The sequence below is a fragment of the Rissa tridactyla genome, chromosome 1 (assembly GCF_028500815.1).
Source record: "Rissa tridactyla isolate bRisTri1 chromosome 1, bRisTri1.patW.cur.20221130, whole genome shotgun sequence".
NCBI classification, from domain to species: domain Eukaryota; kingdom Metazoa; phylum Chordata; class Aves; order Charadriiformes; family Laridae; genus Rissa; species Rissa tridactyla.
Window position 1 is genome coordinate 131,892,713 of NC_071466.1, and position 23,578 is coordinate 131,916,290.

General features: G+C 41.5%; 1 protein-coding gene across 2 annotated transcripts; it reads right to left on the reverse strand.

The window, feature by feature from the left end:
* GDAP2 (ganglioside induced differentiation associated protein 2) lies at positions 1-23,526 on the reverse strand. Of its 2 annotated transcripts, XM_054215342.1 has the most exons (15): positions 23,405-23,519; positions 22,725-22,797; positions 21,541-21,787; positions 19,849-19,988; positions 15,541-15,694; positions 13,910-13,998; positions 11,401-11,477; positions 10,189-10,348; positions 8,380-8,530; positions 7,335-7,411; positions 5,908-5,984; positions 5,206-5,345; positions 4,583-4,637; positions 1,102-1,245; positions 1-758 (listed from the first exon to the last, which is right to left on the reverse strand). In XM_054215342.1, the coding sequence occupies exons 3-15, from the start codon at positions 21,714-21,716 to the stop codon at positions 711-713; spliced, it is 1,488 nt and encodes a 495-aa protein (XP_054071317.1). In that variant the 5' UTR covers positions 21,717-21,787; positions 22,725-22,797; positions 23,405-23,519; the 3' UTR covers positions 1-710. The 2 variants fall into 2 exon arrangements, with proteins under 2 accessions (XP_054071317.1, XP_054071326.1); XM_054215351.1 differs by lacking the exon at positions 22,725-22,797 and having other exon boundaries at positions 23,405-23,526.
* Between the last annotated feature and the right edge of the window lie 52 nt (positions 23,527-23,578).

The window sequence follows — 23,578 nt, forward strand, 5'->3', positions numbered from 1 at the left end:
TTAAGAGAAAAGAAACCACAAATGCTTTTCAATTTTATTCTTACTGGGAAGGTAGTGGCATCCTGACATGTCACATCATCCAATGAAGACCGACAGGGACTTTATCAAGGCTCCTAGCTCACCTAGCATTTATGGTACTAAGTAATCTTGGCTTGGCTGTAGTGCTTTGTTCAGCCTGCAGACATGGCATTCCCAATTCCAGATACTTTTGCTGGGTCAAGACCAAAGTAATCAGCACTAACAGAAAGGGAAAGTAATCAGATGTGAAACACAGAGACCATGATGAGCAGTGTTTCAGGCTGGTACTGCACAATATTTGTACAGACCAGTCAGAAATGGGTATTACAAATGGAGCTGGAAAATTTTAATAGCTAAAAGCATGATCAAGCGCTTTCGATGGATTTCCCAGAAAAGAGAAAGTCTGTTCAGAAACAAATGTAACAGCTTCAAAAAGAACAAAAAAATGCATCTAGTGATCTTTAAATCAACTTTTCCATTGGATAAATATATTTGAAATAGTTGTACAGTTCACAGTGGCATAAAGTTCTCTGATTGCTTGAGTGCTTGAAAATATCTCATCAGTAAAAAAATACCAGAGCTGGGGAAGGAAAACCCTCTCTCTGAATTCTGTATATGGGCAAATGCACAGGTTTTGGCAGGCATCAGGTCGTTGGATCCATGGGAAACCAGCAGCATCACAGGACTGCAGATCACAAGTCAGGGGATGGAGGGTAATAAGAATAGTAAGGCCCGTTTTCCTGCAATGAGATCAGAATGAGCAGTTGAATAAGTCTTCTCCAATATACCTTGGTGCAATGGATGATTTCACAGCAGTAGAAATAAACAGTGTAGAAATAAATAGACAGCTCTATTGGGAATCAGCTTTTGAGCCAAGCCCTCTACTTAGATTATGTGGAAAAAAAATTTTAAGAAAATCGTTGCTCACAGAAGAACAACTAGACTCTTCAGGAACCCTCCCCGTCTCTGTACTCCTAAGATCTGGAAGTCAGCACCTTTAAAGCTCTTGCAGAGCAGAATGGGAGATGCACTAGAACTACATTTAGGAGCAAAGACCAATGCTGGCCACATGCAATCACTTACCCTGGCATCATACTCGAGGACGAAAGGGGGGAGATCAATCTGCTCTGGGGGTATGGCTGTGAACAACTGCTGAAGGCTTTCCACATAGTGGATTTTGTCCTTTAGCCCTGAGACTGTAAAGGTTGTGAAAAACCATGCCGAGACCTGAAAATAAACCCCAACAAAAGCAAATTAAGTTGGCGCTGTTACTTGAAACACTAATTCCATGGCAATAACACAACAAGGTCAGGAAGTACACACCACTGACTGCTAGCGAGCGCTGTCTTGAGAGCCTTCAAGCTAGTGTTTGCTGACTCCACACTCACTCCTCCCCAACTGCCAGTTTAAGGTCCACTCCTAATGCACTCTACTCTCTGCTTTGGGTTGGCCGAGTGAGCGTGGGTCCTCCTGTTTTGCCACATTTCTTACTAACTTATTCCACAAGAATAAGCCTCATCAACTTAATTCTACAAAATCTTACTTTAAGTATTCACACTTCTGTCTCTTTTGGATGTAAAAAGGATAAGGACTTTTTGCTTTGCAAAGGCCAGTAAGCCACTACTGATACTTCTACAAGTTATTAAATATTCCTGTTGAGATTGATTGCACAAGCTTTTACTTTTTAACCCATTTTCTCCAAAATTAGGCATTATATTACTTTTTGTTTATTTCTTATCTAGTCTCTTCCTGTCAGACTGAAGGGAAAGAAAAGACTTGTGATAACCAGAGGTTACTGTTCTACAGGTCACAAATGCACCTACTGGGGGCCACTTCCATGGTCCTGGGCAACCAGGACTCGCTAACCCTGCTTGAGCTGGGGGGCTGGACCAGATGACATCAGATTGTTTCAGATCCAGCCACTGACACGTCACTCAGAACACACCAAATTCTATAAAGCTTTGTTTGGAGAGCTCTCAGAAGCGGGGAGCTGAGAGGATTCACACAAAAATGCCTCCAAACTCCTTTATTTATATATCAGCAGCAGAAGTATATTTACATGCAAGAGTATGAAAGAATTTGCGACAGCACTTCATGGGTATCTTAATCTCAGTCCTGCTGGTGAAGCGTTCACGCAGCAAGAGCTGCTGCCAGCCTAAAAAAACTGCTATTGCCTATGATGCGATTTCATCATAAGAACAGTTACATTTCAGCAGCACAACAAGAGAATCAAGTTCTTCAGAGATCACAAGAATGCTCACATTGAAGCATGAATGAAGACCGGATTAGTGTACAGAAGTGGATTGTGCAGTGACATGCCCTGTGTTTTAGGATAACTGCTCCCTGCATACTGAAAACCATGTATTCTAGATAGGCAATTATCCTCCGAATATACATTATTTAAGTTTCACATCTAGAAATCCAACAAAGAATCATCGCTGGCGCTACGAAGCACTTTCAGCGCTATGCTTGTTTTCTAGGGGCAGAGGAGTTTCCAAGAGGTGTGACGAAAAGCCTCCTGATCCCTTTTAGCCCAGAAATAAGCAATGTGATTCTAACAGATGGCAGACATCCACTGTGTCAGGATTCAATACTGTGGAAAAATGGACCATTTATATAAAAGACTTACAAATGAGACACATGTACAAGGGTGATGGGTTTGGGAAGCTGCATGAATGCACAAGCCTTCCTCCCACATTTGAGACGTGGGGTATTTTACACTATTTCTAGGGAAGGAAGTCAATAGTCCAAGTAGGAAGATGAATGTGCCAAATTTTTTTTTTTTTTTTTTTTTTTTTTTTTTTTTTTTTTTTTTAAGATATTTGAGGCTTCTGGGCTAGCAATCTTCCACAGGGACAACAGCCCGAAAACAGCCAAAAAAGGATGGGAAAGAAAAATCACTCCCTCTAAGCAGCCACCTTCTCCACCAGGACTTTCTGCTGCTGCTGTATTCCCCCATCATGTTTCATAAGCTGATGGTCTCTGCAATAGCCAGCAGCAATCCTACTTGCTGTTCAGTTAGAGAAAAGGCTTGGCAGAAAGACGTGGACACACATTCTCTTTTGCCTCCAACTGTGCTGCTAGAATAGGATACAAACCAACTTCATTTCCAGCAAGTTAGAGAGCTCCAATTCTCTCACCCTCCCTGCTTCCCAGCAACTTATCCGCTTCCCCCATAGGTCTGACGAGTTCCACTGCAGCTCCCAAACGGACAGAGAACATGGCAATGGACTGGTGAACATGAGTTCTCATCCTCCAAAAAAAAAAAAATAAAAAAAGCAAACCCCAACCTTTCTCAATCAAATAGAAGTGTATGGGAAGTGAGGAGGGCGATAAAGAGCTGCTGGAAATCTAACACACTAGTGTTTCCTAGCTTCAACTTTTCCACTCAACTTCGCAACCTCAGTAGTGTTATATGCTGGCTCCTACATTTTCAGGAGCATCAGAGCTGGAAGCTCTAATTCTAGCACTCAGACCTCAGATCTGTACCCTGTGGGAATAATCAACATCCTGACAGAAATTGGAATGTATACAGTTGGGAAGCCTCGGTCTCATCTATATAAAAACAAGGAAGCTCTAAGTCTCATGCTGTCCCAGCTGTGCACACGCAAAGGAAATTCAGCAGTCAAACAAATTCTTGCTGAATGTGTGCAAACAGATATTTTTTTCCAGGCATATAATTTTCTCAAATTTGACCAATATCAGCAAAAAGCAGAATAAACACAGAGGTTAATTTGATGTGAACATGGAGGATCACATTTCTAACTGTTTAAATAGGACAAACAAACATCTTAAGAAGGGCTGCTGCTGACAGTTCATCTGAAGTACTTGTACTGCTGCAACGAGTAGCGTGTATGAAGTACAGAAGACAGCGAGCTCCATCTTCTGTTGCCCAACACAGATCATAGCCAAGGGTAATATCTTACTACTTGATGAGCTCAGTTTTTTCATCTCCTGAAGGCTTAACAGGATTTTTCTGCACTCCATCACAAATGCATTCCTCTCATCTTTCTTTGCTACTCCACACTCTATAATCCTGACTAATCTCATTGCTGCTTGACACACTGCCCTCTGCCCTTACCAGGGAAGCCTTAGGTGATATGCAGCACACAAGCAATACCTCTTGAGGGACCGGGGGGGGGGGGGGGGGGGCGGGGGGAGGAGGGGTGAGGCGAAACATCCAGGAAATGAACTACACAAAAAAGAATTCTAAGAGTTCTTGGTCATGGTTTGTCATCCTGACAGCCAGACAGCAGAAAAAAAAAAAGTACAAAATGTTTCTCCTTGAAAGAAGCAGGATGCAAAGCTTTCACCTCTCTCTGTCAAGAGCACACGCAAAACAAGGCAGACAGCTGCACTGCATTGGGGTTCAGCATATCACTAGGGTTGGAAGACTACAGCTAGATCAAAGATGGGGATGAATTACAAGTACTGACCATGGATCCAGAAGATACTGCCTAATTTTGGAAGTCTTCTATATACCTCCATGCTCCACATACTACCAGATTACACGCTACCCCACCAACACCCAAAATGTTCTTTTCTTTTGTGCTATCTACCTCACCTTTGAACGAAATGTTGGGTGGACAAAATACAGTGCCTTCAAGTTCCTCTTGTACCTGGTATAAAGAAAGAAAAAAACTCTTTAAAGGTGACTTCTAATTAAGCTCACCTACACAACATAAGAGTTAAAACACAGATCATTTTGCTTACATGCCTATGATGTAATTTTACAAAGTTAGATCTAATATAAGGCCATATACTAGAAAAGTAAAGTAGAACAATTTTTTTTTTCCATGTAAAGACATCATAGCCTACAGTCTTTTATGTGGACAGTGAAAGTTATGGACAAATTATGACTGCCAACGTTACTCAAGTCTCTTCCCTCACACCTAGTAACATAGTTTTAACAAGGCCAAGCTCCAGAAGCTCCACCTCTAGAGATAGACAATACACCCGGTACGCCCCTCTAACAACTCCAGGAGGGAGACTGCAGAGCACAGAACTTCCTGGTTTGATGGATGGTTCTGAGAAGGAAAGAAAACATATCTTCCTTCCTCTTGCCCTTGTTATTTTGTCCCAGCAGAACTCTCTCACAAATAAATGGGAAAGCAGATACAGGGAATGACAAACATTTGCACAGCACAGGGGAAGACTAGAGGGATGGTTCTCCTATTGATAACTCACTTGGCATCAACAATATCATAGAGTTTCTTCAAGAAATTAGAATCTAGTTGATTGTAATCATTTGTAAGTGTATGGAAGTACACCAGGACATACTCCTTCACCGCAATATGATCCATGACATGGATGAAATACAGAAGAGCCTGAGACAAAAAGAAATAAAATTTATATTTGCAAAGAACTCTTTTACAGTTGCATTACATTTTAATATGCTTCATTTAATTCATTCACAAAACAGAAATCATGAAGCTGGGTGGCATGTTTGAGCTACAAAACCAAGATGAACATCCCAGGTCTTCAGCTTTACTATAACCATTTAGGTGCCTTTTTGGTCTAGCTGACCTCACAGATAGAGATAAATTCTTGCTGTTTTCATGAAAATCTGATTTGACTTGTTACGTTCCACTCTTCATGTCTTGGCAGTTATAGAAGCAGACCAAGTCTCTTTCTTCTTGAGAAGAAAAAGGAGTCCATGCGAGGCCTGTTTCTCTAGAAATAGTCCAATTCCTCCCCAAGAAAAACCACCTCAATATACACAAAGTTTTATAAGGGAATAAATTTTTATCTGCTGACAAAAATAGTTTCTATTTAAGTCTTCTACAGATAATGTTTTCAGTATTAACACTGAACTACCCCTATAACCAGACTTTCACATCCTGAATATTCATATTCAACCTACACAACTCTAGTTTTACAAAGACTTACCTTTTCCATGTCTATTAATGTTACAGGGATATTCCTTCCAACCACCACCATCACTGTGCGACCACAGTTATCTACACCTACAAAAGAAAAAAAATCCCCTAAATTTTTCTGAGTCGTGCCAGGTTTTGGAGCAGTCCCTTTCAAACTAGGGAGAAACAGCCACAGCTCAGAATTTTTGCAAGGCATCTGGTTTCCATCTTAAGAAGAGAGGAAGCACGTTAGTTACTGTTCTCACTATACCAGTAGCTATTCTGGTTCAAAAAAGAAGGGTGCATCACATCCCAGAAACTTAAGTTTTAAGGACTGCAATTTTATGTTCCTGTATACTCTACATTTAAATCTCAAGTAACAACACAGATTGTTAAGAAAATCTTCACTTGCAGTTCTACCACCAAAGCAAACTTCTTCCTAGAAAACAAGCTCCGAAATCTAACGCACAGACTTCCAGAGCATGCCTTATGGACAACCTGTAGCCCACAGAGCCTTACCTAAGGCAAACAAAATAATTTAAAATTGCAGCTACTGAGTAGAAGGTATCACACAGCCTTGGTATTCACACAAAGATGAAGGGAAGTATCTGGATTTTTCAGGATGCTAAAGGTATCTGCCAAAGCGCTGAACAGACTTTCTCTGCAGAAACCCAGCTATGCTTTTGAGAGCCTGACTACTTCCTTGTTTCTTCCGCCATGGTACAAAACAGCAGTAAGTCACTTGGACTATGGCAAATTTTTACATCCGAGTATGATGCTACCTAAAGAGTAAAAGTGAACTGAAGAGTACAGGTTCAAGAGTACTTCCCAGGCTGCGAGGACCTCGCAGCTATTTTCTTCCACTCAGCTCTCCATTGGGTAGTTGAATCTCTCCCTGATCTCCCCACATACTGAGCTCAAGGTTGCAAGATCCGCTGCCCATGGTACTCAGCCATTAGTACTAGGAGACACGTACAGAGGAGAGCAACACATACCTAACCTGAAGGAAATAATGCAAGCTGTTTTGTTCAGGAGAGCTACGTTAAAAGTTGTTTTGGTAACTGCTTATTCTCTACACTAATCATCTGAAAGCAACATTCATTTCTTTGTAACAAAAGGGTGGAGATAGTTCATCTTTTGGTCTTATCTCATACAGAGCACCTTATGCATTAGCTTAATCTAAAAGTACCGATTTACATCTAAAGCTACAGATAATTTAGGATATGCAGGTATCCTCAGATTGTTAGAGCAGACCAGTTTTGGCGTTTACCACACAGTCTTTCAAAGCCAATCAAGAGAGAATTCCTGCCTTACTGCAGTGATAGTGCCTAGTTCCTGGCCAGGCTTCTAGCTTAGTAACATCATGTATTGTATACCAGTCCAAAGAAAATATTATATTTATATTTTGTATTTTTACTTTAACACAATATACATCAGTCATTGGTACCTTAAACTTACCTGTCTGGTACAAGGCTTTAAGAGAAGCAATATCAGAGAGGTCTTCAGCTCTTGCCTGACACAGCCAGCGATTATAACTAGAAAGTTAAAAACATCTGGTCAGATCTAATCCCCATTTGGATTAGCATTAGAAGCCTGAAAAAGTATGTGGGAAGGGAATGACAAAACAAGCTCTTTCTGACTGAGCCCTCTCTCTAATGTTGTGGTTTTCTGACCTATGGAGCAACTATGAAGTTGCTAAAGAAAGAAGCGTTGGGAGAAAATAAAAACCACCACCACCACCCAAGACATCTCAGTGTTGGTTACACACTTAGTGATTTTCAGCGGGGCAACAAATATGCACCAACTAGAAACTATAGTGGCATTGCATTTGGGCACTTCAGTGTCAGTGTTTAAAAAAAATAGGAAAAAAATTTCTTTAAATAGTCTAGGAGTCAATAAGGACTACACAGCAACCAGTGTCACATATGGCTTTTTTTTTTTCCCCCCTCTCCTTTGAATGGTGAATAACTTGGTGCCTCATCTGACAAAACAAGCCAAGCATCACGCCTCAAAGGTACTCCAGCTTGGAACTGGCTTCTAAGAAAGTGATCATGCACATAAGGGCTAAGGGAGAAAGAAAAAAAAAAAGGAGAAAAAAGCCTCAGCATTCATTTATTTATCTTTCTGTTTTGAAAGATGGAAGAGAAATGTTTTGCTATTTGCCCAGAGCCTCAGGAGCAAGCGGGCAGTATTGAAAGCAGGTGACCTCACTACAAAAACTGGTGACAAAACAGTGACATCTCGTGGCAAAGAGACAAGCCATCTGGTTGGACGCACTGGGCATACTAATAGATTCTTTACTAGCTTCCCTTTTCCTCATACTGGCCCTTCCCTTCTCCCTTCAGGTAAAAGAGGCTACCATAGCGATCCAGGGTGACACCAGGCTTTATCTGTATTTCCTTGCCAGAAGATTAGGCTTTACAGATAACAAAATAATCTTAAGGGTTCGTCCTCTGAAGAGCTAACTAACCCAAAACATTCACACAGACAAGGAAATTCTCACTTCCTCTGATGCTGTTTTTGCAGTGCTGCCTCTGACAACTGTCCCTGAAGGATGAGGCGTCTCTGTTTATCAACGTCTCCCTCCATGCGGGCAAAAGCATGGGAACCAATGAAAGACAAATCTGCCTCCAGACCCTCTTCATCTGAAGCATCTGCAGTAGAAACAAAGGTAGCGTAAAATGTTCAAGCTGCGTACAGGACAGCAACGCTGCTGCTGAATCGCTAGGTATCTCACTGAGCCAACCCAGTCACTGTGCTACAAACTAACACAGAAAACCACAACATACCAGGACGTAGTTCTGAGATCTCACCAGTACCACTGACAGATTACAGCATGTGATTGATAACTACAGATTCCCTTAAAATTGCTTGCCTGGAAACTAACCGAGTAAGTCCTAGTCATCAGCTTGTGACAAAGGGATAATAGTTAACTTTCTCCGAAAATAAGGTCTGGAGAGAGAGCTGGGCTTTACAGTGTCTACTCGTCATAAGAGGGGAAAAATAAGTGTGCAGAAGGACAGGTGCTGCAGCTTTATTCAGTTTAGAATCTGTACCGTAGAAAGGCCTCACTTTTTATATCATTGACACTGCTTCAACAGATGCTGTAGAGCTGGTGGTAACCTGAATTTGAATATTTTTATAGTATTGTTTACAACATGACGGCGTGACAAAGTAGAAAAGCACAGGTTCGCTTGCTGGTGACAATACCAGAATGCTCCAGTGACCTTAATGTCATCAAGGAACATTGCTAAGGCTTCTAGCATCGTTTCTCTGGGCAATCTGGGTAGGAACTGAATTTCCCAGATTAGTGACACGCTAGCAATAGGACAAAAGTGCAGGATTCTGCTATACCCATTGGCTTCTACATATACAAAATGAGTGATTTCACAATTTATTAGCTAGTGGTTGAACGCCTCATATTAATCAGCCACAGCTGCAAATACCACTCTAACCAGCAGTTTGGACAGGGAAAAACCCAAAAGATTGGTATCTGATCAACAGGAGTAGGTACATCAGATTTCAAACTCTGAACCGGAAAATTAAATTGTTTGTATCCTCATTGCGTATTCAGCCTTATCCCAACTGGACTTGCAAAAGCAGAAAGCCTTTGAAACCATTCCAAATTATCTGCTTTTGGTGGTTTAAGGCTTTGCCTGAAGAAGCGTAAAACTTTCACAGCACTGCTTAACAAATAAGGCAGAATGTGCCAGCTATTCCCGCTTATATATTAAATTGTTTTTCCCTACATATCTCACCTCCTCAACCCTGACATCTAGGCAACCTCTTTAGAAACAGACTTTTTTCACGGAGCTTTAACAGCTATTTCCAAAATAGTGATCTCTGGGTTGACCTCGTTCCTTTATCTTTTAGGGAGTTTCTCCTAGTTTTCATTGAGCATCTACTATTTTGATGCACAAGCTGTATCAACAGAATCTTACCAATTGAGACAACATTTGTCGATATATAAACATTTTGCTGATATATAAGATAAGCCATTGACAATGATGTCATTTGTAAGTTAGGGGCTGCACAAGATTCTGCAAAGTTCCTAATCACCTTGGGAGAAAATCTGCAAAGGGAATGAACTACTCCACCTCTCCCCTCCCAAAAAAAAGACAGAGCAACAGCTCTACCACATCCTCTAACCACACCACTCTACACAATGAGGCAGAAAGCAGAAGTTACTGCTGCGGAACACATGAAGCCAAAAAGGCAGCTTGACAACTGTCTTCATTATAGCCTGCTTTTCCTGTTTCTACATTGACTTTCACACAGAGATACTTATTCCAAAGTTCAATTAAGAACTCACCATCCGGAACACCCGGCTTTTCAGTAATCCTGATCTGCCGCTCTGGTACTACAGGCTCCCCTTCTGCATTGCCAATATCTGCAGGGAGGTAAGGCAAGGATTGTATCTCTTCTTCCAACGATCTTGGAAAATACAGAGGCAGCAACTTCTGGTAAGTGGCCTACAAATAAGAAAAACGCGTGAAGGTCTATCACGCATCCTTGCTCTTCAGTTAAGGAACACCTGCCCTTGTAGCAAGGACCTTCTCAGAGGTTGGGAGGCAAAGTACCACTTCCCTCAATGGCTTATTTTGGGCTGCTATCTGGCAATAAAGGCAGACAACCTTGATAAAGGTTAATATTTTTTTTTTTTTGCCATACTGACAAATGACCTGGACCCAACTCTGCTTTAACCTACATGAACTCAGGTAGAAATGAAGTTACAATATGCATGGATGACAGACTTCAGCAAAGGTTGCTTATATTAAAAATGCACCACTATACAAATAACCTTTACTGATCTGACTGAGAAAAGAGAAAAAGCAACAGCCAGCCAAGAGAAAACCTCCCCACATGGAGGAAAAAATCTCTACTGAACATTGTAATACTTCACATGTTCTCTCCAACCGATTAGCAGTTTTAGATGCATTTTTATTTAGATTAGCATCCAGATGCCACAGAGTCTGAACACAGGGGGTGTTCTGCCCAGGAACAGTCATTATCAAGTCCAATATACAAAAGAGAAATCAATGTTGGAACTGCTAGCATCTGTCTGAACACAGATCATTAAATGTCAAGTTTGTTATTTCAACAAGCCAGCAAGCAACATTTAAGATGATGGTAGGTGATCTGTGGGCATGCTAAACTGGCCTTTTGAAAGCTCATTGAGGAGCTAAGGAGGAAAACTTGTATGAAGAATTTCCCTTCTGGCTGGCAGATACCACCCAGCACAACTGCATCCTACAGCCTCTAGTATCAACTCCTGTTCCTGGCTCAGGAACACGGAAGCCAGAAGTGGAAAGGTTCTGAATATGTCCATAGTGGCTGCTAAGAGCATAAACGGTACTGGGAAAGATGTTATGCTAGCAGGAGACAGAAGGATGCTGTGACACCAAAAGTCTATGTGATTTGACGGGGAAATCCGAATCCAGCTCTACAATGCAGGAGTTAATACTGCTGCAGAGAAGACCAAACATGCCCATGAATGCTGGTGGAATGAACGTCAAGGAAGTACCTCCTCAAGCTCAGAGACTGCAAACACCACCTTCTCCAGAGTCTCTCCATGAATCTCCAGGAACCTTCTAACTGTGCCTGCAAAGATTAAGTGTAGTTAGCAAAACAGGAGAAGAAATTTACACACACAGCTACAAGTAAGGAAGTCAGAGTGCAGAATAGAGATACACATCTCTCTCCTATGAAATAGCTTCATAGACTGTACACAAGCATGGATTAAGCGGTAGTTTAACACATGAAATGGGTTGTTGGCCATATCAGAAGTTCCATCTCCCCTCTCTCCTGCTTCTCACTTTGGAGATAGATACAAAAAGAGAATAAGCCTCTCTCTGATTTTAGCTTACTAGGTACTCCTCAGTCTGTGAAATGTGATTCTATGGCCCTGCAAAATCAAGCCAACTCCTTCCTTTACAGAGTCACGTGCAAATGGCCAAACCCATATATTCCTAGAACAAGTCATTGTGCCTTAAGTTATCAGGAAAGCAAGATGATAAGCAAGTCACAGCAGAAGCTGGTCCAAGACAGTCAGCCACAAAAAACTTCTGGGGTCAGCTATGCCAGAGGCATATAAAAGTTACATTTGTAAATCATGACAGAAGTTATTTCCTCTGTTACTTTTTTTTTTTTTTGGACTTTCCCAAAGCTTCAGAATAATCCAGGGACACAATCAAGTTCCTAAGCACTTGCAGCTAAGGGGAAAAAAATGTTCTGTAACCAAGCTCCCAGTCAGACATATCACTGTACAGATGAGGTCTCTGAGCTGCAATAATCTTGATACATGTCAGGATTTTCAAGTGCTTTCCTGTCAGACTGCCAAGAGAGAACGTATCCAAACAAACAGATTGGTCTAGCAGTATTTTTCAAATAGCATACAGCCCTACAGAGACGAGAGAGAGAGAGAGAGCGCGCGCGTGCACAATAAAGGAAAGAAGTCTAACCTACAGAGAGTACATCAAAGTGAGTTTTTCGAGAAATAGTAGAGGGGATAAAAAAAAAAAGGAAAAGCTATGTTCACATACTTCCTGTACAGGAATTCATGTATAATTGGGTTGACTTGCAACACTACTTTACGGGGCAAATGAAGTTGTGCACTTCCACAGCAAACAGTTTTCTGAACCTATGTGAGCAGATGTTTTCACATGTCTCACTCAACAGGCAGACAGCAGAGAAAACTATAGACAGATCTGTTTCTCCGGTGTCAGCACCTCTGCTAAACAGAGGGTAAGAAAGATTTCTCCAGTCAGCTTGCACAGCAAGAGGAAAACCCACTCCTTCCATCTGCAATAACTTTCCTATTGTGCAGGAGTACCACGCAGGAGGTCCAGGGACTGGGTGGTGGTGGTGGAAAGCAGACAGAAGCAGGCCAATAGAAATTAAAAAGTCAAAAGAGAAAAGGCAAAAGTAAGAACCAGGCAAGTATATAATATTCTTCTCTGAGAACTTTTCTATTCTTTAAGTATTGTCAGCCTAGGAAGTTTTCCGATTTGTTTTTAGTAGCCTTCCAATTTATTTTTTTTTCTTTAAAATAGTTTCCTCTTGAACACAAACAAGTTTGAAAACTTTTAGCATCTACAATGCTTTTTGGTAAGGAGTTACATAAAACAAATAGCGTAAGCATAAGAGCCATTTCCCCTTGTTTGTTCTGAACCCGATTCATACTAGCATTGTTTGAAGGTTCTTATTTGGGGAGACGGTGAACAGCTGATTCCTATTCGCCATTTCCACATCACTCACGAGTTTATAGACACCTATCACACTACCTTCAAATTCAGCGTATTCCAGTCTGAAAAAGAGACTTTAGCTTAGTTAACTATATCTTGCCTTTCCCTATTCTTATTGACCTCCTCAACTTCTAGTTCTGCTATATTCTTTTTGAACGTGCAGCCTTAAAGGATGGACAAAACACAGATTTATAGCATAGTATTCTTAATTTTGTTGTATCTTACTCACCTTGCTGTTTTGAACTCCAGTGAGCTGTTGTTTTCATGGAACTATTATAATCTCAAGATTTTGCTCCCTAGAATAAGCCCGTCATTTGGCATGTGAAGGCAGAAGCATACAGGGGTGGGTCAGTGGGGAAAGAATATCACTTTGCATTTGGATATGCTGATGACACTAAAATGGCAGATGAAATTCACTCTATTGCTTGAGGTCCATCTACAGCTATTCAACAGTAAGGCCTCATCTTCACTATTCTGAACAATTTGCTATTACCAGCAAACTCTCTCACCTCACTGTTCAGCATCTTTTCCAGATTAATTAATATATTGAAGACTGCAAGTTTCAGCACAGGTTCCCGTGGATCCTTTGATAACCTCTCAAGAGGGGAAAGATCATTCATTTTTATCCTCCATTTCCGGATTAACCATGAAAGGTCTTGCCTTTTTACAGCCTGTAACAAACTACAGCCTCCTAAAAAATAGGTTTCCTCATATCAACAGCAGTCTGTCAGAGATAAGCAATCTGCTGAATACTGCCATCCAGTTTACATCACTTTCCAAGAAACTTACGCAGCGCTATGTGGGTTGCATCCTCCAGAGGGTAGCATCTTTTCAGAGAGTTAATGACACAAAATCCTACAGAGCACATTGCCTGTTCCCTGAAATCCAGAAAAAGAAAAACAAATGAATAGAAGGTCAAATGAGAACAAGTGTCTGTCAGCACAGCAGAAAACACCAGTACTTTTTTTCCTGCCTCTATGCAGCAGTAATCCTCTTTCAGGTTTGTGCAGAAGGATTCTTTCCCGGCAAGATGCGTACATACCATCATTAAGCAGAGGAGAGAACTATTAATGATTCTACACTGTTTGTTCTTGTGTTTGTTCTCAGATTTCTCCTTCTACCTCAGCTATGTTGTTCCTGCAATTTCTCATATCCTGAATGAAGAAGTTCTTCTCTCAAGCTCCCTGCAATCCTTTTCCAAAATACTTTCCTTCCTGGATCAACAGTGAGGAGCAGGAGGGGAAAAGAAGGTGCTCTTTATTGCAAACATTCCCCTGTTCCTTCACCTGACCTATCGCTTGTTTTGTTAGAAGTCTGGACACAGACCAAGGTGTCTTACTCAATCCTAGGTATGATTAGAGAATCATTGGCCTGGAGTGATACATACTTTAAAATCTGTAAAACGCTTCCAGCAGAGACACATTTTTAGAAGAGTAAAGCAGAGGTGCTGCCAACAGTCATCAGAGGAGTTTGCGCAAGCTCAGAGTTGGTAGACAATTCCACAAGTGTCAAAAGTTACTCTAGAGAATAGATTGACTGAAAGGCACTCAGAAATCAGTAAGCAGAATTATTAGAATTTTTAATTGTTTTTAACATGTTACAATCCAGATCTGACTTCGATTGTTACTTCTGAGGCAGAACAAAACTGGCACATACTAGGAACCTTAGCCGTAATCTTGATTATGAAACAGTTACTATTGCACTGTAACACACAGTCCAAACTTGGAAGAATTCATCTTCCCAACTCTAAGAAATTGTTCAGTATATTTTTCTGACATTGCTCTTGCTCAGGTATTTTTTGTGACTGCTACCATCACAACAGCTGTCCAACAGAATACAGGAAAGAACACAGAAAAATAGAAGGCAGAAAGATCAAAAAAAACTATTAGCTAAGAGGAAGTAGAAAATGCCACAGATGAAAGAGGAAAAGCTACAAACCCATCTGCAGCAACTGTGGATTTAAAAATAACCTTGCACCCTTGGACTTGGAATTTTAGGTGTCCATTACACAAAGGCAGAGAGGTCACATATATGACAGCAGTCAGATCTGCCTGTGGATATGTCCATGTGGCTGCGAAGACGCATGAAGTTGCTGCTCGAGCAAGCTCATTTAAAGCTTTTCGCAGCACAGAGCTCAATGCAACTATCAATGCTGCCTCTCCTCAAAGTCACTGAATGCTGTACAGCTCTAGCTCCACTGTTTCAGGACTTGAACCAGCTCAGGTCTCTCTGCACATTTTATCTACACCACAACCCAATAACAAAAGGCATGAAGCATACCATGAAGCCACTAATGTCCTCATGTCCTTAAGCAAATCCAGTATATGTGAGAAGATATTCACGGCCTTTGTGCAGACCTAAGTATCTAGAACAGATACGCCACGGATGGCAAACCCTCAGGTAAGTTGTCGTGTGCTTACTTTGCAAGCTGCAGGACATTGCGGTAGCAGCTATATAGAGAACTCTCAGCTGCTGTGCGATACCGGCTTTTGTATTTGGGTCCCACTGTGTGAATGATGAAACGCGCAGCCAAATTAAATCCTTTGGTGAGCTTAGCCTCGCCTGTCCTGCACCCTGAAAAAAACAAACACAAGGATAAATACCGATGTCATGACAAGAAAGCTAGAAGTACTCAAGCCCTTGACTTCCTCCAGAATCAGACAACTCCACTTCACACACAGAAGTCAGTGTTGTAGACATCAAATATTAAGGACAGCATTCTATCTCATAACAGCTGCTCAGTATCACCTAATCACGTTGAGAAGGTGAGAAAGCTGCGCTCATTCCTCTCAGTTTTAAAAATACGCCTACAAGGAAAAATCAGAAATTGCTAGAAGTGCTGTCTTAATTGCAGTGCTTACTATGCAACATACAGAACCAAAGGGAGAAATGATTCAACAATATGCAGAGAACTGATGCACAAATATGCTACACAACCAGCAATAAAAAGTCTTTCTGAATTTAACAAGTTGGTTTGGGGAGATTGCTTTTTGGATAAAAGGACTACAAGTCTCCTTAATCAAACCCACCAGCTGTTGGCAAAGCTATTAAAAAATGAATTGATCAAGCACTTGTTTCATCTATGCTTCCAGAACATACACTTCTTTGTTTTTCAAGTTTCTTTGTGTCCCCAAGGCAGAAGTATGATTCTCATGGAGATCATACTTTCTTGACAGGCTAGGTGTCTAGTCTCAAGGCAAGGAAGTTCAAGCAACACATTTAATTGCTCCATTCACAGCACCCTCCAGTTACACACTGTAAAATCATTTACTGCATACTAGCGTACTTCACATCTTTACCTCTTTTTGGTTTTGATTGCTCTTTGGCCATCTCCTGCAAGGTACTCATACCTAATTCCTGCAGTTTTTTGCAAGGTAAATCAGTTTGTCAGAACCCTCGATGTCATCCATTGACCTATTCCTTTCAGTTTGTCAGTACATTTCTGATCATGAAAAATCCGGGAACAGCTACTGTGTTTGAAGTCTGTGTTTTCTTCGGCACCTGGAAGAAAGGTCTGCTAACTCTCCTCTAGTCCACCCCAGTTCTGGACAGCTGAAGAAATACTTCTAGTCTTTCTCTTTCACCACCCTCAAAGACAAGCATTTTCTACCTTCTTCCTTCTGCTTGTACAGCTGCACTTCAGTTTTCTGATCTGGCTGAAAACTGATTGTTTTTCACTAGATTAGCTTTCAGCCTGATCTTACGGGTTGCCAGTGCCCATAAAAAGGAATGAGATGTGATCAAGCGGCTGTGACCACCCTTCTGGCAGCAGCAATGCAGTAGCTTGGCTTAAGTCAATCATGAAGCTACCCAGTGAATAGGAGCATTCATCTCCCCCACTACACTGTTCCTTGGGGTGCTCAGGCAGGCTATCAGCAGACATGAAAACACATTTTGTGGTAAGAGACATTCCAGGTTGAGAATCTCTCTTAGTCAAAACTTTAAGCATGTCTGTTTCACGGCAACAACACACTGCCTTTAAGCCAACATCTTGTAAATTTTTGATCCAGTGTATCACATGATTAGCTTCTACAGACCTCCACCTTCTTTCATCTGGGTCATCACAAGGAATATGACGGCATACTGAAACTAAGCATACCCTTCTGAATTACTGCGCATCCTCTGAGACACCTCAGCTCAAGAGAGCAACTATATAAGCACAATATGGAAAAAGCAGAAGCTAAAACTGAAACAATGTACCAGATATCAAGTTACTACTCTTCCTCCATGATGCATCCAACTAACACAACTTCAAAAGAACAAGCAAGGATCTGTAGGAAAAACTGTCTCGTGAAACAGAATGAAATACGTTTGACCAAGGTATAGTTGTGAATTCAGTGGGAAAACTAATAAATGTGGATAACCAGGCATGGCATCGGTAATCTCTTAACTATACTTAAATCGCACTTAGCACTTCCCAAATGCCTTCTGCCTGGAAATCTCTACAAAATCTATAAAACTAAAACAAGCAGCAAGTACTATTCCTATTTGAAGATACAGCGTGAAGTGACCTAGTCAACTGAGCTGCACAAGGTCAAGGTCTGTGGCAAAACTGGGAACAAATTCAAGATCTTGTTTCTTTTATCCGATGAGACTTCAAACATTAGTACAGCTTTCTCTCCAAGTTTAAAATGGAAAGTCTGAATCCTCCACATGAGGCACGCAGCAGAGAAAAAGTCTCGCCGGAGTTGGAAGACTACTACGCATTGCTCTTACAGAAGGTCTTTATTAGACTGCAACAAACGTGTTGCTAGGCAAGCATGTATCAATAGCACTTCATTTGCAAGCTTGGACCATTGGCTGTAGTATTTCTGTGTTAATCAAAACTACACACTGTTCCCAGGAACATGCAAGTTAGCTGAGCCTTAAAGAAAGCACAGGCCTTTGAAAGGTCAGCACATCACATGGTTTAAAATAATGATTTTTTTTTTTCCTTGGAGTCTATGAAATATGGCTCTATACCAAGCAGTAGGAATAAAGCAGGAGAGAACTAACTGAAAATCGCCACTACACCCAATTTACAGCTTTAGAGTAGAGACCATACATTTTCACTTTTCTCCCCAAGAATTATGAAAAAAGTTCAAGGTTAAATGGGAAAGAGTGCAAAGAGGCAGAGGTTACAGAAGAACCATAAACTAATTTCTTAACTAAGCTCTCTTCCACTTCTGCTATCGTGAGAAACGCATTAAGGGTACACAAAAGCCAAAGCTGCAACACAGTCTCTCTTTCCACCCCCCACACAACTTGCCAGCAGAGTGCCACAGAACTGATTTCTGAAAAGCTCTTGTCACAAGATTAAAAGGAAACTGCCATGTATTGGGAGTTGTGAACCTGCACAATGCATTACAGAGAGAAGACATCAGTATCATCACAGGGGTGAAGGATGCAAAACTACATGTAACGCAGCATGGTAAAAAGGAATTTAAGAAGCTAAGCCCAGCTTTTACAAATAACTCCCTACAGAGCTGACAGATCTCAAATTTTAAGGACTCCTTGAAATGTTGTCCCTCTTCTCAGCATACAGTGCACACCAAAGTTTATTTCAGAAAAGTTCTAGTGTACATAGCAGGGTCCTAACTATTCTATAACATCTACTGCATTTTAATAGTTGTTTCCACCCAGAGGATGCACACTCACTTTTCCATCTCCTATGAAATGGTTACTCCTGTTTTACTTCCAGGTTACTCACAAAAAGCAAGCTGAATCAGAAAAACATGATTTTACAAAAACAGAGGATGTTTATTCTATTGTAGTTTAAGCTACCAAGAGTTTATATTAGAAATACTATGAGTCGTTCCGTTATTCTGTGATAAAGAGACAGAGCTGTGACCCAAGAGAGCGAGCATTGTTAATCAGGGATCAGTTGAGTCTCAAAATTCAGCTCAGTACCATAGTTACTAGAAGTGTGGACTTTTAACTGAAAACTGTATTAGACTTCTGTATGACCTTGGGTAACTATAAACTCTTTGTTCCTCACACACAAAATACGGAAACTCTTCTTTTTGTTTAACAGGCGCTGGGAATAAAGCAGAGTATTTGTAAATCTTATTATCAGCCATAACCTCTGTTAATAAAGAATCTAGGTAAAGCAAACTTCATCCATTTCCAGAATAGCCTTCCATTAGGGAACATCTTGAAACTTTATTAGAAAGTAATTTGTTGTGCAGAATAGGCAAGGAACCAAACAAGTTAAGTGATCACTAACACTTTATTTAGACATGCAGTGTTTTATCATTCCATCTATTATTGCCATGGTTTCCTGAAAGACTGTGTGTGTATATTAATAGCCTTAAAGAGCATACACAAAGTGTATATTAGAACCCACTGAATTTCTGCAATTGTGAACTTCAGTTCCTGTCTTCCACAGTGTACACATGCTGAACAGGATAAGAACAAAATCTGAAGACGTACAAGACTGGTCCCTCAAGTAAAAGCTCTGATAAGCTAAGTACTCGAAGTGGCTTCAAATAAAAATGGGAATTATTGTATCACAAAGTGAGGTCTCAGCAACTTGAACACCTGCCACAGATTTTCAATGATCTGTAACCCAAATGGCAAAAAGAAAAGAGACTAGATTGGCATGTGTTCCCTCCATTTATTTCACATTAACACTAGACATTAGGGGGGAAAAGCTATACCTTGATTTTAGTTTACAGCCAAATCCTGATGCTTTGTACTATGCAAGGACAGTAGATTTCAATAAGATAAAATTGTCTCCAGCCACTTACCTTTAAGCTTCTGGAGTTCATCCTTCAGGTCAGGCCCAGCATACATGAATATACTTTCAGATACTGGATTCTTATCAGTGAGAGATTCATTACTGGTGTTTACTATGGCTGTGCAGTTCAATAATGCTACATCTCCTTTCCTGAGGAAACAAGGAAACAGTTTATTGCAGGCTAAATGTCAGACTAAGCAGGATATTCTCAAGTAAGAGCTGACAAGCAAGGAAATGTCAAGTTAAAGGAAAAGCATTAATAGTACTCGAGTGCCCACACAGCGTAGCGTACCCTGACATGCTCACCATGCAAAACCATCCTTTGCCTCTAACGAATAAAGACTGCATGCCACCCGTCATTTCCTTAAAAACTCGCAGCCTCAGCAGTAACTTAGTGATGTACATAGAAAAGGCAGTGTTGTAGTTGTACGTAGCCAGTGGAACGTGTACAGTAGCGCGTTAAACTGGTGGAGTGTAATATGTTCCAAAAAAAAAAAAAAGTGTATTTTCTCTTGGAAAGAAGAGAACAGTCCTTATAATGTATTACTTTCAAAACATCAACAGTTTTTTCAATGTACTTTTTCGGTCTGCATACACACTATCCAGGGCACCTTACCACTGCTGCTCTTCCTAGGCCACTGAGGATCTAGAGTGACACTGCAGCTAGCCAAGTTTTTATTGCTTTAGTTCCAAAATTTGAACCCGCAATTTGATCATGTTCATTCTGCCGTTCAAGGATCAGACATGCAGAAGATAAATAAAGCAGAGATGCACAAAAGACAATGGAGTAGCAGAAATCTGACCTGCTTTTTATCGCAACAGCAGCCAATAGATTTTGGGATCAAAAAGCATAGGAAAGGAAGAGAAATAAAGATTCCCACACACAAGGAGAAATTCAAATAGCAGTTGAAATTGCACACATTTATTACACCCAAGCCCAAGTCATAAGAGATGTTTAACCTTTTACTTCTCTCTCTCTCTTTACTTAATCAGGTTCAGGAAATCCATGAACAGTCCCATTTCCTGCATGTATTAACCAGAAAGAGGTTCAGGCTGATCCCTGAATCTGTGTCCCTCAGAAATCCTTCTCTCTTCATATTGATTAACAGTAACTCACCTAGAGAGCAGGTTTGAGTATCTGAGTTACAGGAAACAAAAACTGAGGGAGTAAGTTCACCTCAGCAGACTGTACTTTATCAATAGATTTTGTTAAAAAACATGGACACAGAACACAGAAGGGGAGGGGGGGGGGCGGGGAGGGAGGAGGGGAGAGCCAAAAGCAAGCCATAAGAGCCACATGAAAGAAATACTGATGTAAACCAGAAAAGTGAAAGCAGAACAAAGCCAGCAAAGAAAGAAAAAAGCTAGCAGACACCAAATATATTTTTTAAAAATTTGTATCGAAGTGCCCAATTAAGTTTGGATATTAAGCATATGGTATGACAGTAGGGAGTACAGCTCCAGTTTGCACCATCAAGGAAAGCCTATGAACATGGAGTTTATAACGTATGGCAGAGCAAATCTCAGATTTGCAGATTTACAGAGAACAAAGATCGTTTTCTTTGCAGACCGTAACATTTGATGCAAGAAAAGAGGGCTTGAAGGCTTTATTCTATAGCAAAATTGTTATATGTGAGGCAATCGGATCCCAGCAGCAAATGGAGAAGTGATGACAAACACACGATAGCCATATGGAACTTACCATAAGATTATTTTTGCATTGATGTCTTTCCTGTATGGAAAAGGTGATCTAACACCAACTTGAGCTTTTTCGACAGGATTTTGGTGAGAGTCCAGCTGCTTTGCCTCATAGGCATCAGTCCAGCTTGGCAAACTGTCAACATCCACAAATTGGGAAGGAGCACCCAAGGGATCCATGGAATGGAAACAACAACTCCTTTCCTCTGCTAACTTGTCACACTCCAATTCTCACTGGAGTCTTCCACGTGCTTTAAAGGAAGAAAATCATACCAGATCATCAGCTGTTCATTAAGACTAATTCCTGTGGAGCCAAACCTTTCACAAGACTGCAATGCAATTACATCAAGCGAGAAACAGAAAAACAGATTTCCATCTCAACCACTCTCTTTCTCGCTAGTTTTGCTATCTCTATGCAAAAAAAGCAATGCAAATACTTATGGAATACTTGCAAAGACAAGCCTTTTCCAACAGCACAAGACGAAAACACCTTCTTTACTAAATTAGTCCCACTGACTTGTGATTCTGTATTTTGAAAACACTGAAAACAAATTCCCAAGAGTAGAGAGGACTTTACTCATTCTGAAAATTGTTATTTCTATATCTAAACAAAAAGCAAATTTGTAGCAGGGTATGTATAATCAGAGGTTTTGGTCTAGCCCTGGGTCATACTTAAAAAAAAAAACCACAAACCAAAAGAAAATACCCCCACCCCCAAAGCACCACAACTCCCCAAAAGCTAAAAATCCTAAATGCCAAAAAAACCCTTACAAACCAATGAAAATATTCTCTCTTCCACTAAATCACACAACCCTTGCAGTTCAGTGAGTTTTGAAGCACTGCAAATAAGACTTATATTGCTTAGTTCTTACAGTCATGCAGTTAGGCACAAAACACTTTCACCCAAAAGGGTTTTGCAAGAAAGAGCAAAGATGTAAATGTGAATGCTGGCCAATGAACCTGCAGACTGAACTTTGCCATCTCACCCTTTTTTGTTTTTTTTTTTTTAAAGGCTGAGATGACACTGGTTGGTAGCGTACGATTCAAACTCGGTGAAACGTACTTTCCAATTACCAGCACATAACGCCTACGCTACTACATTTTCATTGTTAACTACTAAACTATACTAGTGAATTAAGCTAGCACAAGCACACTCGCATAAGCAGCTTCGGTTTGCTGTATACACACCTACTATTTAACCCTTTTCACAGGTTCGTAATTGATAACAATTTTGAAAAGACAGCATCCACAAGCGGTAACTCTGGAACATGAACGAGAAGATATATTTACTAAGAAAAAAACCCAAACCAGACATCCAAACTCAAACCGAGGGGTAATAAAGGCTGACACTAGGACAAAGATAGACATAAGAGCACCTAAACAAGAGTTTTGCCATGAAGAGCTGGCTGAAAAGCAACGAACAAGAAGATAAGAGCCGTTAGAGCGGCTCCAACCAAAAGCTCAGCCACAGCAGCATCTTTCGTCTGACGAACAGCCAAAACCGGGGGCCTGGTGCGAGGCGGACAGAAGCAGAAGGGTGCACCGATGCTCCCCTTGGACATCCCCCCTCCCCAGGCTGTTGCCCGGGGCCCTCCCGCGGCAGAGGCCGTCCCGGCGGGGATGGCGGCCTCGCAACGCGGAGCAAAGCGCTGCGAGCGTGAGCCGGGGCCCCTAAAGCTCCCCGGGTAGGCTGTCGTCCGGGAGGAAGGCGCCGTCTCTCCCGCAACGCACCGCCCGGTAACCCGCACCGCCGGGGGCGAGGCCAGCGAGCGGCCGGCACCTCCCCCCAACCCCTGTCAGCGCGGAGCCGCCGCCGCCACTAGCAACAGCAGCCTCCTTCCCCCCGGCCCGCCCGCGCAGCAACTCACGGGCAGGCTGCGCCGCTGCCAGCCCCGCCCGAACAGAGTCTCGGTCGGCGCCGGATCGACGACATCACCCAGAAAAGCGGAGCGGCGGCCGCCGAGCGCTTCCGCTTCCGGGATTAGCCCCGCCCCTTCGGCCCAGGGCTGCCCGGCCACCGGCTTCAGCGCCCCGCTTCCGGC